Here is a 15,482-nt window from a genome sequence, read left to right on the forward strand (position 1 = left end):
ATTCAGTTAGGCTTTCGCTTTTCCAAATTCGAATTGCCTCACGCTTGACACCTGCCATCAGATTTTGTACAGCCACCTTGTCCACCTTCTTCGCCGCAGAAAGCCAGTTTGCCTTGAACTGCTGCTCGTCCTTAGCAGTTTTTTTTTTGGTCTTCTTTAGGTTCCGCTTGACAATAGCCCAGTATTTCTCAATTGGGCGGAGCTCTGGCGTGTTGGGAGGGTTCTTGTCCTTGGGAATCACCTGCACGTTGTTGGCGGCGTACCACTCCATGGTCTTTTTACCGTAATGGCAAGATGCCAAATCCGGCCAAAACAGTACGGAACAACCGTGTTTCTTCAGGAAAGGCAGCAGACGTTTATTCAAACACTCTTTCACGTAAATTTCTTGGTTGACAGTCCCGGAAGCTATGAAAATGCTGCTTTTCAAGCCACAGGTACAGATGGCTTGCCAAACCAGATATTTCTTTGCGAACTTTGACAGTTTTATGAGCTTGAAAATATCTGCTACCTTTCCCCTTCCTTTTGTCGTATAAAACTCCTGTCCCGGAAGCTGCTTGTAGTCGGCTTTGAAGTAGGTTTCGTCGTCCATTACCACGCAGTCAAACTTCGTCAGCATTGTCGTGTACAGCCTCCGGGATCGCGCTTTGGCCGTCGTATTTTGTTTATCATCGCGATTTGGAGTCACTTCCTTCTTGTAAGTCGATAGTCCGGCTCGTTTTTTGGCTCGATGCACGGTTGTAGACGATACACCTAGCTTATTTGCACCTCGGAGAGAGAGGTTAGGATTTCGCCTTAATTGAATTTAATAAATATTATTTTTTGAATAGAACTATATACACTGTTCTATATACACTAAAAAAAAAAAAACTATTAACGTGGCATTAAAGATAACACAATCTAAATTTTGGAGATGTGTAATTTACACAATATAGAGGACAAATTTCTTTAAAATAATGAAATTTTAATTAAAAGAATGTTTAAAATCTTTGCTTCAAAAAATTAATTAAAATTCATTTTTTATTAAAATTAGGAGAAAATTTTGTAAATTTTGATTAAAGAAATCATTTTTAAATTAACTGAAATATTGAATCTCAAGAGTTCAGATAAAAATACTTCAAATATAAGCTAAGACTTATTTAGAGGATTTTGTATATTTGATTTAAAGTTTTTTTTTTTTTTTTTTTTTTTGAATTAAGAGAACATTTTTTACTTTGCATTGTCTATTATGAATTTGATTTTTGAACTGACCTTTGGTTAAACATGAATAGTTTTGTTACACTCAAAAACAAGTGATTCCTCTATTTCACTATACTGAAAAAATATATTTTCGTTATATTAAAGATTACGCAACCTTAATTTTAGAATACGCAATTTACACAATATTAAGGGTAAATGTCTTTAAAATAAACAAATTCTAAATAGGATAGGATAGGTTAGGTGGCAGGCCGATGTAACAGACTCGCTTAGACTATTCAGTCCATTGTGATACCACATTGGTGAACTTTTCTCTTTTAGGTAGGTAGGGTAGGTTGGATGGCAGCCCGATGTATCAGGCTCACTTAGACTATTCAGTCCATTGTGATACCACATTGGTGAACTTCTCTCTTATCACTGAGTGCTGCCCGATTCCATGTTAGGCTCAATGACAAGGGACCTCCTTTTTATAGCCGAGTCCGAACGGCGTTCCACATTGCCGTGAAACCACTTACAGAAGCTTTGAAACCCTCAGAAATGTCACCAGCATTACTGAGGTGGGATAATCACCGCCGAAAATTTTGTTGGTGTTCGGTCGAAGCAGGAATCGAACCCACGACCTTGTGTATGCAAGGCGGGCATGCTAACCATTGCACCATGGTGGCTCCCAACTTCTCTCTTATCACTGAGTGCTGCCCGATTCCGTGTTAAGCTCTATGACAAGGGACCTCCTTTTTATAGCCGAGTCCGAACAGCGTTCCACATTGCAGTGAAACCACTTAGAGAAGCTTTGAAACCCTCAGAAATGTCACCAAATGTCGAAGCAGGAATCGAACCCACGACCTTGTGTATGCAAGGCGGCATGCTAACCATTGCACCACGGTGACTCCCAAAAAAATAAAAAAAAGTTTGTAAAATTTGCTTCAAAAATTTTTTGCATTAAATTTAGGACACAAATTTTGGAAATTTGCGTCTCTCCGTTAAAGTCTTATGTCTTTGAACTAAGCCAACTTTTCCGTAAAGTAAAGAAACGCAGTTTTGATTTAAAGAAATCATTCTTAAATTAACTGAAATATTGAATCATAAGATTTAAGATAAAAACGCTTCAAATATATCTAAGAATTATTTTGAGGATGTTGTATCTTTGGATTAAAATTTTTTATACCCTCCACCATAGGATGGGGGGGTATATTAACTTTATCATTCCGTTTGTAACACATCGAAATACTGCTCTAAGACCCCATAAAGTATATATATTCTGGGTCGTGGTGAAATTCTGAGTCGATCTGAGCATGTCCGTCCGTCCGTCCGTCTGTTGAAATCACGCTAACTTCCGAACGAAACAAACTATCGACTTGAAGCTGGGCACAAGTAGTTGTTATTGATATAGGTCGGATGGTATTGCACATGGGCCATATCGGTCCACTTTTCCGTATAGCCCCCATATAAACCGATCCCCCGATTTGGCTTGCAGAGCCTCTAAGAGAAACAAATTTTATCAGATCCGGCTGAAATTTGATAAATGGTGTTAGTATATAGTCTCTAACAATCATGCAAAAATTGGTCCACATCGGTCCATAATTATATATAACCCCCATATAAACCGATTCCCCGATTTGGCTTTCGGAGCCTCTAAGAGAAGCAAATTTCATCCGATCCGTCTGAAATTTGATACATGGTGTTAGTATATGGTCTCTAACAACCATGCCAAAATTGGTTCACATCGGTCCATAATTATATATAGCCCCCATATAAACGGATCCCCCGATTTGGCTTGCGAGGCCTCTAAGAGAAGCAAATTTCATCCGATCCGGTTGAAATTTGGTACATGGTGTTAGTGTATAGTCTCTAACAACCATGCAAAAATTGGTCCACATAGGTCCATAATTATATATAGCCGCCATATAAACCTATCCCCCGATTTGGCTTCCAGAGCCTCTAAGAGAAACATATTTTATCAGATCCGGCTGAAATTTGGTACATGATGTTAGTATATGGTCTCTAATGCAAAAATGGTCCATATCGGTCCATAATTATATATAGCCCCCATATAAACCGATCACCAGATTTGACCTCCGGAGCCTCTTGGAAGACCAAAATTCATCTGATTCAGTTGAAATTTGGTACGTGATGTTAATATATGGCCTCAAATACCCATGCAAAAATTGGTCCATATGGGTCCATAATTATATATAGGCCCCATATAAACCGATCACCAGATTTGACCTCCGGAGCCTCTTGGAAGACCAAAATTCATCTGATTCAGTTGAAATTTGGTACGTGATGTTAATACATGGCCTCAAACACCCATGCAAAAATTGATCCATATCGGTCCATAATTATATATAGGCCCCATATAAACCGATCCCCAGATTTGACCTCCGGAGCACCTTGGAAGATCAAAATTCTTCCCATTCGGTTGAAATTTGGTACGTGATGTTAGTATATGGTATTCAACAACCATGCAGGAATTGGTTCCTATCAGTCCATAATTATATATAGCTCCCATATAAACCGATCGCCAGATTTGACCTCCGGTTCCTTTTGGAGAAGCAAAATTCATCCGATCTGGTGGAAATTTGGTACGTGGTGGTAGTATATGATATTTAACATCCATGCCAAAAGTGGTCCATATCAGTCCATAATCATTTATAGCCCCCATATAAACCGATCCCGAGATTTGGTTTTGTAGCCTCTTGTAGGAGCAAATTTCATCCGATTGAGTTGAAATTTGTGGATGACAGTCTTTCGTAGAAGTTTCTACACAATCCATGGTGGAGGGCACATAAGATTCGGCCTGGCCGAACTTACAGCCGTACATACTTGTTTTTTTTTTTTTTGCTTATATATATATTCAAATATACTGCTTAATAATATTCAAAGTTTTAATGACCGTCTCAAATGGGAGGGTGGTATGATATTCTATTCTGACTTTTGTCTGAACCATAATTATAAGCCAACGCTAATTATCGTTTTGATAAGCGCAAAGCCATAAATGAGTTTTAATTTGTGCCATGGTTTATGGCATATCCTAGTTTCGTCTTTGATTTGGTTTTGTTATTTTTTTTTTTTTTTTTTTTTTTTTTGGGGGATAATGAAATGAAATCAAAACGAAAGAGGATAAAAACATCCCCCTAATTTACTCAAAGGTTATGCTCATTTTTCAACGGTTTCGACCAACAAAGGGCACACCAAATTCAGTGTGGCTGTATATTTATTTAAGATTTATGACCACTTTTAATTGCATTACCCCCCAAATGCCTATAACTAAAGATGAATTTCAGGAGGAGGTAGAAAGCAGGGAGAAAGAATTTTGTTGGTCAGTCTAGAGTTGAAAAAAATTTGCACAAAATCATAGTGGACTTGCCTTTCATTAAAAGTCATAGACATTCTCTTTAGTTGGGAGGGTGTTATATTTGTCTGCAAACAATCGCCAAAGATCCTATGGTGCAAAGGGTCTAAAACTCGGAAGGAGAAGCACATAAAGAAAAGTGCCCTAAAAGTAAAATAGTAGCAACATCATCATCATCCTCAGTAGTGATGATGGTGCTGTATGGTGTGTGGGAAATACAAACAATCAAGGAGAGTGTTATATTGGGGGGATGGTTCCTTGGAATGGGCTATATTATAGCCTGTCAGTGTAATGTGTTGAGATTTTTAATTATTTACACATTTTCTTTATATCTTCTTTCATTGGTTTCCCTTGTCTTGTTTTTTGTTTTTGCAGATATTATTACGACAAGAATATAATGACCAAGGTCCATGGTAAACGTTATGCTTACAAATTCGATTTTCAAGGACTAGCTGCTGCCACCCAGCCGGCTGCCAGTGATCCCACCTACAAGTATCAAAGTGATTTATTCATGACACCATATCATCATAGCGCCAAATTAAGCTCATTTATGAGTCCGCATCATGGCATGACATCGTCATCAGGTAGGTGTTAATAAGAAAATTTCATTTTACAATACAATTTTAGTGGTGTATTTCGGAAAATAAAAATGCCTCTATTGAGTTTCTTGTTTTGGATATGTCGGGCGTTTTAAAGATCATTCGCAACTAATAAAAGAGTAATTTAAATGATTAGATTTTATCTGCCTCTTTTTACATTTTTTCTCTATCAGTTTAAAGAAATTTTGTTTCATAGTTATTCGGGTATGTTTTTTATGTTGTGTATTATGTGAAGGACTTTCAGGAAGGATTAATGATTATCTGTAGGCTCTTAGTTACTTCTTTATCGATGACTTAATAAGCACGGCGTACACATTCGTGATCAGGTAATTCCCATGTCCGTAACAGTTACCCATGGGAATCTGACGCACGCCATACATATTCTTGATCAGACAATTCCCACGACCTAAATTCGCAAGATTCTTTGCGTAACATTAGACAACTAGTTCTTTTTTTAGTGAGCAGGATGCCACTTTGGTAAACAAGCGTGTTCAGAAGAACATTAGACTGATAACACGTGGAGGAAAGATATGGAGACGACAAACGGACCTATGAGCCCATTGTAACTTAAGCAAAGGACAGGTAACTTGTGGCCTACAGTAAGAATCCTCTCGAACCCCACAACAGATCCGAAGAGAAGCTCGTGAATTTTAAATTCGCAATTTATCATTCTCATAAAACGAACCAAATCCGAACCAGCGATACACCGTAGTTATCGATGTGAACCCAACAAAAAATGGAGCACTATTTCAGCAGGATTGTAAGGGAGAGAGGCAGTACGAACTGCTTACAAAACAACCGAATCAGCGCTGATTTTTGTGGGCGATATCCCGATTTATAGCAGCTTTAACATTGCGCTGATATAATTGCTCATTTCAATAACAATATTGCTCAGATGTGAGCAATATTGTTATTGGTATGAAGGAAAACAGCACTACCTTTCGCGCATCTATACTGCATGAATTGGTTGCAATAACGTAAACGAATGATCATAAACTAGTTTGATTAGTCGTTTACGTTATTGCCGCCGATACATGCAGTGTTGATGCACTGCCTACTTTATTGTATACCAAAAAGCGCAACTAAATTTTACTGCTGAAATATTTTTTGCTGGGAACAATGGCGAAAACCGTTCAAAGCGCCAGAGCTCGACGGATTTTCAACGGAGTTGTGTTCTTAACCACACTACTCAATTTGTCCTTGGGGTCACTCATTATACCAGAAGTCCGGAAGATTGGTAGGGTGATTTCTTCTCTGAAGTTAGTGAAAGATTCGTGCAAGAGAGAATCATACCTATGGCAAAAGCCCTCTCGAACACCACTGCAAGGAATGATGGGATCTCAGATTCGAAGATATGCTTGAAGTTTTTAATTGGAAATATTTTAAATTCGAAAGCCATGTGAGGCATTCGTGGCCTCTGAGCCAGACACACACCATAATATATCTCAGACGAAGTTACCGACTGGGAAAACCATCCAAAGCGAGGGCCCCGAAGGAATTTTAACGGAGTTTAGTATATGACCAGATTACTGAATTTATCATTGGAAACACTCATCCGATGTCGGGAGCCACCGTGGTGCAATGGTTAGCATGCCCGCCTTGCGTACACAAGGTCGTGGGTTCGATTCCTGCTTCGACCGAACAGCAAAAAAGTTTTCCAACGGTGGATTATCCCACCTCAGTAATGGTGGAGACATTTCTGAGGGTTTCAAAGCTTCTCTAAGTGGTTTCACTGCAAGGTGAAACGCCGTTCGGACTCGGCTATAAAAAGGAGGTCCCTTGTCATTGAGCTTAACATGGAATCGGGCAGCACTCAGTGATAAGAGAGAAGTTCACCAATGTGGTATCACAATGGACTGAATAGTCTAAGTGAGCCTGATACATTGGGCTGCCACCTAACCTAACCTAACTCAGCCGATGTCCAGAAAACTCGTAGGGTGATCCTATCACTAAAGCCAGGCAAAGGCTCGAGCAAGGGAGAATCATACAGATCGATTTCCCCTCTCTTGCCGGTAGCCCATTGCCGTATCTAGACATTTTTAACCAGGGGGGGCTATAGCCCCCCTATCTATATGGCAGTAACAGTATATAATGGAAAATCATATATAGATTTTCACATTCTAAGGGGAGGGGCTAAGTTTTTTCTGGAGGAGGTTAAGCCGTCCCTCCAGAAGCCTTACTATGCTTATGCAGTAGCCAAGATAATTGAGGCACTACTCCTCCCCAGCATTGTGGAGAATTTTCCATCTGATAATCATGGGAAAAGTTCATGGTATGACAACAGATTTACAAGACATTACAACATTCAAAAACAACACTAGCCATGTAACAGGACTGTCCTCGTGGTCCTTGGCCCATCGAAGCCTTTCGATACGGTCAAGGGTTTGAGGACATCGAAAATATGTCCTTACAGGCAGGAATCAAACGTTGAGTTCTTAAATATATGGCGCTCAGTCGTACGTGGAATTTAGGCACAGAAAGTCCAGACCTCATAGAGTGAAACAGGAAGCTTCCCAAGGTTAAATATATGATGCCCAGTAGTACGTGGAATTCAGGTACAAAAAGTCAAGACCTCGGGAGTTGCCTAAGGCGGGCTGATATATCCGGCACTGTTCAGCGGCCACTTATCCTCTACTCTCTCCTGGCGGCGTTGAGATAGTATCATATGCGGACGACTGTACAATCATGACATCCGGACCTACCTTAGTGACATCTGCGATTAGAGTTGGGTAGTTCGCGAACGAACTAGGTCAATTGAACGGTTCACTGAAATGAGCGAGCTGAACTAGTTCACATCTATTGTTCTTTTCAGTTCACCATTTTATCAGTTTGATCGCTCAGTTATTTTCGCTTTCGTAATAATTGGACAATTTTCTGCCTTTACGCTAATATCGATCGTTTTTGCACTTAGGTTGGTCGGGATTATTTTCGCATGTGGTTTTTGGGATGAATAAATCAACGCAAGGCTAATAGGTTTCATTTATGATGAACTGGAAGAAAGCAACAACATACGTTGAAATAAACCGGTCACTGACCGTAAATGAACTAATGAACTAACGGACCGAACTAGTTCGTTGATCGGAAAAGAGCTGAAGTGAGCGATCACTACACTGAACTATAATGCCCAACACTACGATCGATTTACCATGCTGATATTACCAGTTACTTACTACTAGAAACTTGAGGATATCCGCCACCAAATCCTCATTCACACAACATAAAGAGCAGAAGTTTACAAGGAGTTCAATGTTCATGGCGTTGTAATACCGACTAGAAACTAGCCCAAAATTCTAGGGGTGGTATTCGAAAGTTTTGTTTGCCCGTGCCACTTCAATTTGTAATAAGCTACGCGGTAAAACAAGTTCCTCAAGTCACTTGGGATACGGACAAAGAAACTCTATTGACTACACGCAGAGAAGGAATATGATCACCTCAACCATGTTTCGAGAGCAAAATGTTATTTTTGGATGGTGACCACGTAACATGTTTATCGCAAAAATGTTGTGTTCTCGCCAAACATAAAATGGTTTTCGAAAACAGATAAATAATTTTCGAGAAAATAACATGGTTGCGACAAAAATGTTATATGTTCACCATCCAAAAATAACATTTTGCTCTTGGAATATGTTTGAGGTGATCATATTCCTTCTCTGGGTGTACATACTAGACAATTGCTCGGTCAGTGGTAAACTACGCAACGCCAGTTTGGACACATCAGACAGATGACACGCATCAGAATAACATATAAACCGATCATAATACTGCCTTTAGAACTGCAACAGGATGTCTCTCTCTGCGCCTGTAGACACAATTACAAGTTGTCAAAGCAGTATCTCATGGTTTGTTTTCGCAGTAACAATCCAAATCACCACCTTGTGTATACAGACAAAAAAATTTCACGAACATTTTTCTAATTAAAATTTTAATTGACTTTTAAAAAATATTCAATTAAAAATTTAATTGATTCAACAAATTTTTTAATTGAAACAAAAATAATTTTTTGTGATTGATTTTAATTAATTTTTTAATTGGATCAATTAACTTTTTAATTGACCTTCAATTAATTTTTAATTGATACTATCATTTCTGTGATTGAAGACATTTCAATTAAAAATTAATTGGATCAGTGAATTTCGTGATTGAATCTGAAAAAAAATTTTTTGTGTGTAGGCAACCACAACACAGGAATGTAAAGATTGATATTCATCTTTTAGAGCCCGAGGTCCAGCGTTACAAATAGGATCCTCTAGATCAGGCAGTGTACCAGGAATATCTGAACAGGCTACACGAGGATATTGTAGTCGAAGCGGTTTTACTCAAACTAAGATCAGATGAATGCAGCCGTTTCAATTTCTACTTTTAAGTGATTGAAAGCAGCGTAGCTGATGTGTGACCCAACTGCAACAAAGGGCCAAGGGTTTCGCTTGACCAGTCAAACCTACTCGGCTCACCACATGATCACTCCGGACGCATCCTAGCGCTATTACCACAACGACATCAATCACCGACGCCAATAAAAATTAATTGTTTCAATTAAAAAATTAATCGATTTTATTGATTTTAAATTTTTAAATCAATATTTTTTTTTTAATTCAATTAAGATTTTAATTGAGCAAATGTTGGAAAATTGTTTTCTGTGTTGTTTCTTCCACGTCATTATTCTAGGTTCCTCACGACTTTCATTCTATGCCTAAAAGTATACTTCAATAAATTTAATGACTAATATTATTGAGTACTCTATCTTATTTGAATTAGAATACTTAATCCCCACAAAATAAACCCTCAATCCAATTAAACAAGTTATTTAATTGTATGGTTTAGATTATTATTAATAAATAGCTGTCTGTCCACAACACCAATTTAGAAACTAATATCCCGCCTTTAGCAAAATTCTTTGGATGTATGAATTTTGAATTTTTGAAAAAATACAATTTTTGTATTAATTTCTTTTATTTGGTTTCTATGTTGTAGGCATTGATTGACATCAGTTTAATTAGATCTTTGTTAGCATTGATACTCTGCTAATGATCAAGATGACGTCAAATTTTTCGTGATGCCTAACTGGCTGGGCTGATTTTAGATGGACGGATGGATAGGTGATGTCCAAATTTTATGACCGTCTAAAATGTATTCAGATTTATGTCTGCTACCATTGTTTTTACGATTTTATAACGCGCTATTAAAATTACCTCTGAACTGGTTATAATTTATTGATCAATTTATTAGGTTTTCATTTATTCGGTGTTTTTGTTTTATTTTAATTTCTTTTCTTATTTTCGGAATTGTTTAGCACAGACATGCTGATCAACTAACATTTAAAAGAAACTAATAAATGTATTCACTAATAAAAATCCGTATTTTGAAAATATGCGTAAATTTTTAAGTTTTAGTTTATAATTGTGGTGGGTGAGGTTGATAAGACTTAGCCATTGTGTGAATGAATTGAATTGATTGGATGATTGAAATTTGTATGCTTATTTCAAGAATAGGATTTAGCTTAAGATCTAAGCTTCCGGCAGATGTCTTTATAAGGGGAATATTTTATAATTTTTTTCTTTTTGTATTTCTTTTTTGTTTTAGGAAAACAATAAACGAACATGTAATCTGTATTATTTTATTTTAAAATGTAAATTTTACAGAAATTGATCCAATTATAAACATGAGTTATTTTTAAGATCCAATTGTTATATGAATAGACGAACTGAATTGAAACTTGTTTGGAGATTACACGCAGAGAAGGAATATGATTATCTCAAACATGTTTCAAGAGCATAATGTTCCCAGCAAAAAAATTTGGAAGTTCTTCTCAAGGCACAGCTTTAAAAGAACTTCCAGAAATGCTCTCCCAAAGATGTTCTTTGTTTTAACTGCACAGGAAGTTCATTTGAGTCAATTTTTTATAACTCGATTTTTTCATATTTTTAATGGGAAATTTATATTTATTTATTTCAAATAGGTTCCAAACATATTAGGAGTTAATAAAATGGTACAAATTATTTAAATTTAGCCGAAAAAAATGTTAAATCCTTTCTAGAAAAATTGCGATATTTTGAAAATATTTGATGACAAACGTTCCAGACAAGCATTATAATGCATTAAAAATCATCTTAAGAAGTGATGCAAATTCAGTGCAGCTGCTGTTGAAATGTTGGACATCCGTGTTAAGCCCGTGTTAAATTCATTGCTTCTGCGCCACTTTGGCACCACTTCCAGATTCCAAAAAGAACATTTTCACTACTTTTTTGGCGACGCTTTTTTTTGCTGGGTTATTTTAGGAAGGACAACATGTAACATGTTTGTCGCCACCATGTTATTACCTCGGAAATTTGGAATCCGTATTCGGCAATCATGTTTATGTTTGGCGCATGACCTTCACTGAAAAATTTATTGGCTTTCGACTTCCAAAATTTCTATTTACAAAAAACGAAGACTATGCTAATAAGTTCCAGTTGCAATGCCACATTGAAGCTTTGTTTATTTTTATTTTTCTTTTTATTTATCTTTACCCTTAGGTGTATAAAAAATTCTTAATTTTCTATTCGTGTATTTTGTTATTTACTTACCGTTGTCTCTATCTATTGTCATTTTAGCTTCCATCTTCCCATCGGCGGCATCATGGGGTAACTGGGGTAATCACTCGAATTTGTATCAACCCCACTCGATGGGTCATGTAACACCCTCTCATGTTGCGCCCCATTTGAGCTCCTATCCCCATTACGCATGACCATCATCGTCCGGTGGTGGCTTCTAATATGAGAGTAACGCCATCGCTGGCAGCAGTGGGGCACATTCAATGCATACGAGTGGCGTCGGTTCAACGGCAGGCACAACATCTAGTGCGGCGGCAGCAGCCATTAATGTAGCAACACTTCATAATCTCCAGTCGGCTGTTAGCTCCAGCACAAATATGTCAAGCGGTTTGACCAACAATTCCAGCGGCGGCTTAAATAGCGGCCTTCAAACGGGCAGCAGTCTCAACCACAATAGCCTCAGTCTTAGTAACAACAGCAACAGCGGTGGCAGTAATGGTCTCATAAATGGCAACCATCTGAATTTAGCAACAGCCTCATTAACAGCTGCTTCACACTCGCATGGCATGGGTGTGGGAGCGGGCAGTGGTTTTGGTCTGGGTGTCGGAGTGGGTGGGGGTAATCTGAATTCTTTGGTTGTTGGTAATCGTCTCATGAATTCCGGCCTTACAACTATACTCAAATGATAACATATGGCTGACTACGGTCTAACATTGGGAAGTTCAACGACTCAAGCTGCCAACGATAGTCGGCCATCAGCAACGGCAGCTGCAGCGGCCGCTGTTATCAATGCAATGGAGCCTTTAACACCTACACCCACATATAGTCCACCATTTCCGGAGACGGCAACATTTTATCGGCATATAAAAGGTGAGCAGCTGTATTGAACAACAACAACAACAAAAACAAACATAAAACCACCAAATAAATGCAAATCCAATACAAATTATTAAAAAAAAAAAAACAAATAACCCCAAGAAAGAAAACAAAATCCCAAGGATTAACATTTTAAGCCACTAAATCACTTCATGTGTACAAGTACAATCCCCCCTCCATACCCCTTACAACAAAAACAAAGAAATAACCTAAAACCACAAAGAAAATAAAAGATCCTTTTCTCCCAATAACCCATCACAACATCAAAAACTCCTTACCCATCCAAGTTTACAAGAATACTAACGAATTTTTAAATGTTGTTATGGATAAGTATTTGAGAGAGGTGAGAGCATAACATGGTGAGAATAAATATTCTCTCTATATAAGTAATTATAAACCACAGAGTATATTTAGAGAGGAAGAGCAAGAGAGAGAGAGAAAAAAAATCACAATTATCCTCTCTTCAGCTCTTACCAAAGCTCTTTTCTAGTCATAAATGTTGTTTTTAACTGATTAAACTAAACAAAAAATTATTAAAATAACTAAATCTATTTATAGCTCTAATTAATATATAGAAATTATTAAGAAATAAACATAACCTTTCTCTCTTTGTTTTTGTAAAATTTAATTCATCTTTTGTAAATAGGAAAGGACATATGATTGATATGAATATTATATTAGATATATATACTACATGTAGATGACTTTCTCATATGCAACGTGTATTTGTAGCAATAATTTTAAAAAAAGAAAAACAAAACTAAATTTAAATAACAAAAAATCTCTTTTGTTTAATATTTAAGACTATTTACTCATGATGGAGACATTTATCGAATTCAAATCATTTCATAGGTTTTTGGTATTATTCAAACAAACATACATAGAAGGAATATGACCATCTCAAAAATGTTCCAAGAGCATAATGTTATTTTTGAATATTGTTTTCTCGCCAAACATAAACATGTTTGCCGAATTTATATATATATAATCCGAGAAAATAACATGGTTGTCATAAAAATGTGACATATTTTCCGCTCAAAATGTTAACAAAATGTTCTAGAAACATTTTTGAGGTGATCATATTTTTTCTCTGCGTGTTCAAATGATGTAGCCCCTCCCAGATATGGCTTGAGTTTGATATCCTCCCCATTTATTTGGACAGTTTAAATTAAATGGAATTTTATCTTAAACTGGATGACTGTGATAGTGAAATGTACAGTTTATCAATAAATAAACAAAATGTAACAATAAAATAACGAAAAAATAAGGAATTAAAAAAATTTTAAATGATACAATGGAATAAGGGTTATATGTTCATATTAAAATCAAATTAACATTGTTAGTGGTATATTAAGAGAAGATTTTAATTAAATCCTAATTAATATTTCATTGAGTCGATTAAATGATTATTTATCTAACAGCCAAATTTCTCATATCCGAAACGAATAGTTTAGCTCTATTAGGGTGACAAAAACACCTAAATTCATAAAAAAAAAATCGGAAAAATAAATTGACTATAGTAACTCCTAAAAGTAGGCTACGAAAATGATTTACTTTTTTCCGGCACTATGAATATGGGCCCCATGAAAATTAGCCCCAAAACCTAACCGAACCAAGCCCCAAAAATTATATGGAAAAATAATAATACCAAAAATTTTATGCCACCGTTGTGAAATGGTTAGCATGCCCACCTTGCATATAAATGGTTTTGGGTAAAATCCCAGTTTCAATGAGAAAAAGTTTTCAGCGATGGATTATCCCCTCTCAGTAATGTGGGTGACATTTCTGAGTGTTTCAAAGCTTCTCTAAGTGGTTTCAGTGTAATATCTAACAGCCAAATTTCTCATATCCGAAACGAATAGTTTAACTATACTAGGGTGACAAAAACACTTAAATTCATAAAAAAATCGGAAAAATAAATTGACTGTAGTAACTCCTAAAAGTAGGCTATGAAAATGATTTAAAGGGTGGTTAAAATTTCAAGGGCCGATGTTGATTTTGAATAAAACACAAAATATTTAGGAAATTATTGTAATTTTATTTTATTATGATATATTGGTATTACTCAATTATGTATGGAACAAAATATCGGCCAACAGGGCGCCGCGACCTCGGTGGCACACCTTCATCCGATGGTCCAAATTTTCGATGACGCTGAGGCAAATGGAGGTTCTATACCGTTAATGTGCCGAATTATCTCATCCTTTAGCTCTTGAATTGTTGCTGGCTTATCGACGTACACCTTTTCCTTCAAATAACCCCAAAGAAAAAAGTCCAACGGTGTCAAATCACATGATCTTGGCGGCCAATTGACATCGCCATTACGTGAGATAACACGGCCATTGAATTTGTTGCGCAAAAGAGCCATTGTTTCGTTAGCTGTGTGGCAAGTGGCACCGTCCTGCTGAAACCACATATCGTCCTCATCCATATCTTCCAATTCGGGCCATAAAAAGTTCGTTATCATCGCACGATAGCGAACACCATTCACAGTAACTGCCTGACCGGCCTCATTTTGGAAAAAATACGGCCCGATGATGCCGCCAGCCCATAAACCGCACCAAACAGTACCTCTTTGTGGGTGCATTGGTTTTCGACAATCACTCTTGGATTCTCATTCGCCCAAATGCGGCAATTCTGTTTATTGACGAATCCACTGAGGTGAAAATGTGCCTCATCACTGAAGATGATTTTCTTCGAAAATTGATCATCCACTGTTGCCATTTCATGGAACCATTCTGCCCATTCACCACGTCCATGGTTCAAATTGAGTAAGTCTGAAACAGAGAAATGTCAAATAAAATTCGGAAAAAACTTGGCGTTTAGGTGTGGTTCGCATTCAACATCGGCCCTTACAATTTAACCACCCTTTACTATGAATATGGGCCCCATGAAAATTAGCCCCAAAACCTAACCTTTCGGTTAGGCTTC

The 15,482-nt window shown here is 37.1% G+C and overlaps 1 protein-coding gene across 1 annotated transcript in view; it reads left to right on the forward strand.

Moving 5' to 3' along the window:
• The window catches only part of LOC142234666 (DNA-binding protein D-ETS-3-like), a 73,005-nt gene extending 61,136 nt beyond the window's left edge, over positions 1-11,869 (forward strand). Inside the window, exons 6-7 of the mRNA XM_075305836.1 lie at positions 4,922-5,130; positions 11,736-11,869. Coding sequence (XP_075161951.1) covers positions 4,922-5,130; positions 11,736-11,869 — 343 coding nt within the window. The remainder of the gene's footprint in view (positions 1-4,921; positions 5,131-11,735) is intronic.
• Positions 11,870-15,482: the final 3,613 nt, after the last annotated feature.

The sequence above is a fragment of the Haematobia irritans genome, chromosome 4 (genome assembly GCF_050003625.1).
Source record: "Haematobia irritans isolate KBUSLIRL chromosome 4, ASM5000362v1, whole genome shotgun sequence".
Lineage (NCBI taxonomy): Eukaryota > Metazoa > Arthropoda > Insecta > Diptera > Muscidae > Haematobia > Haematobia irritans.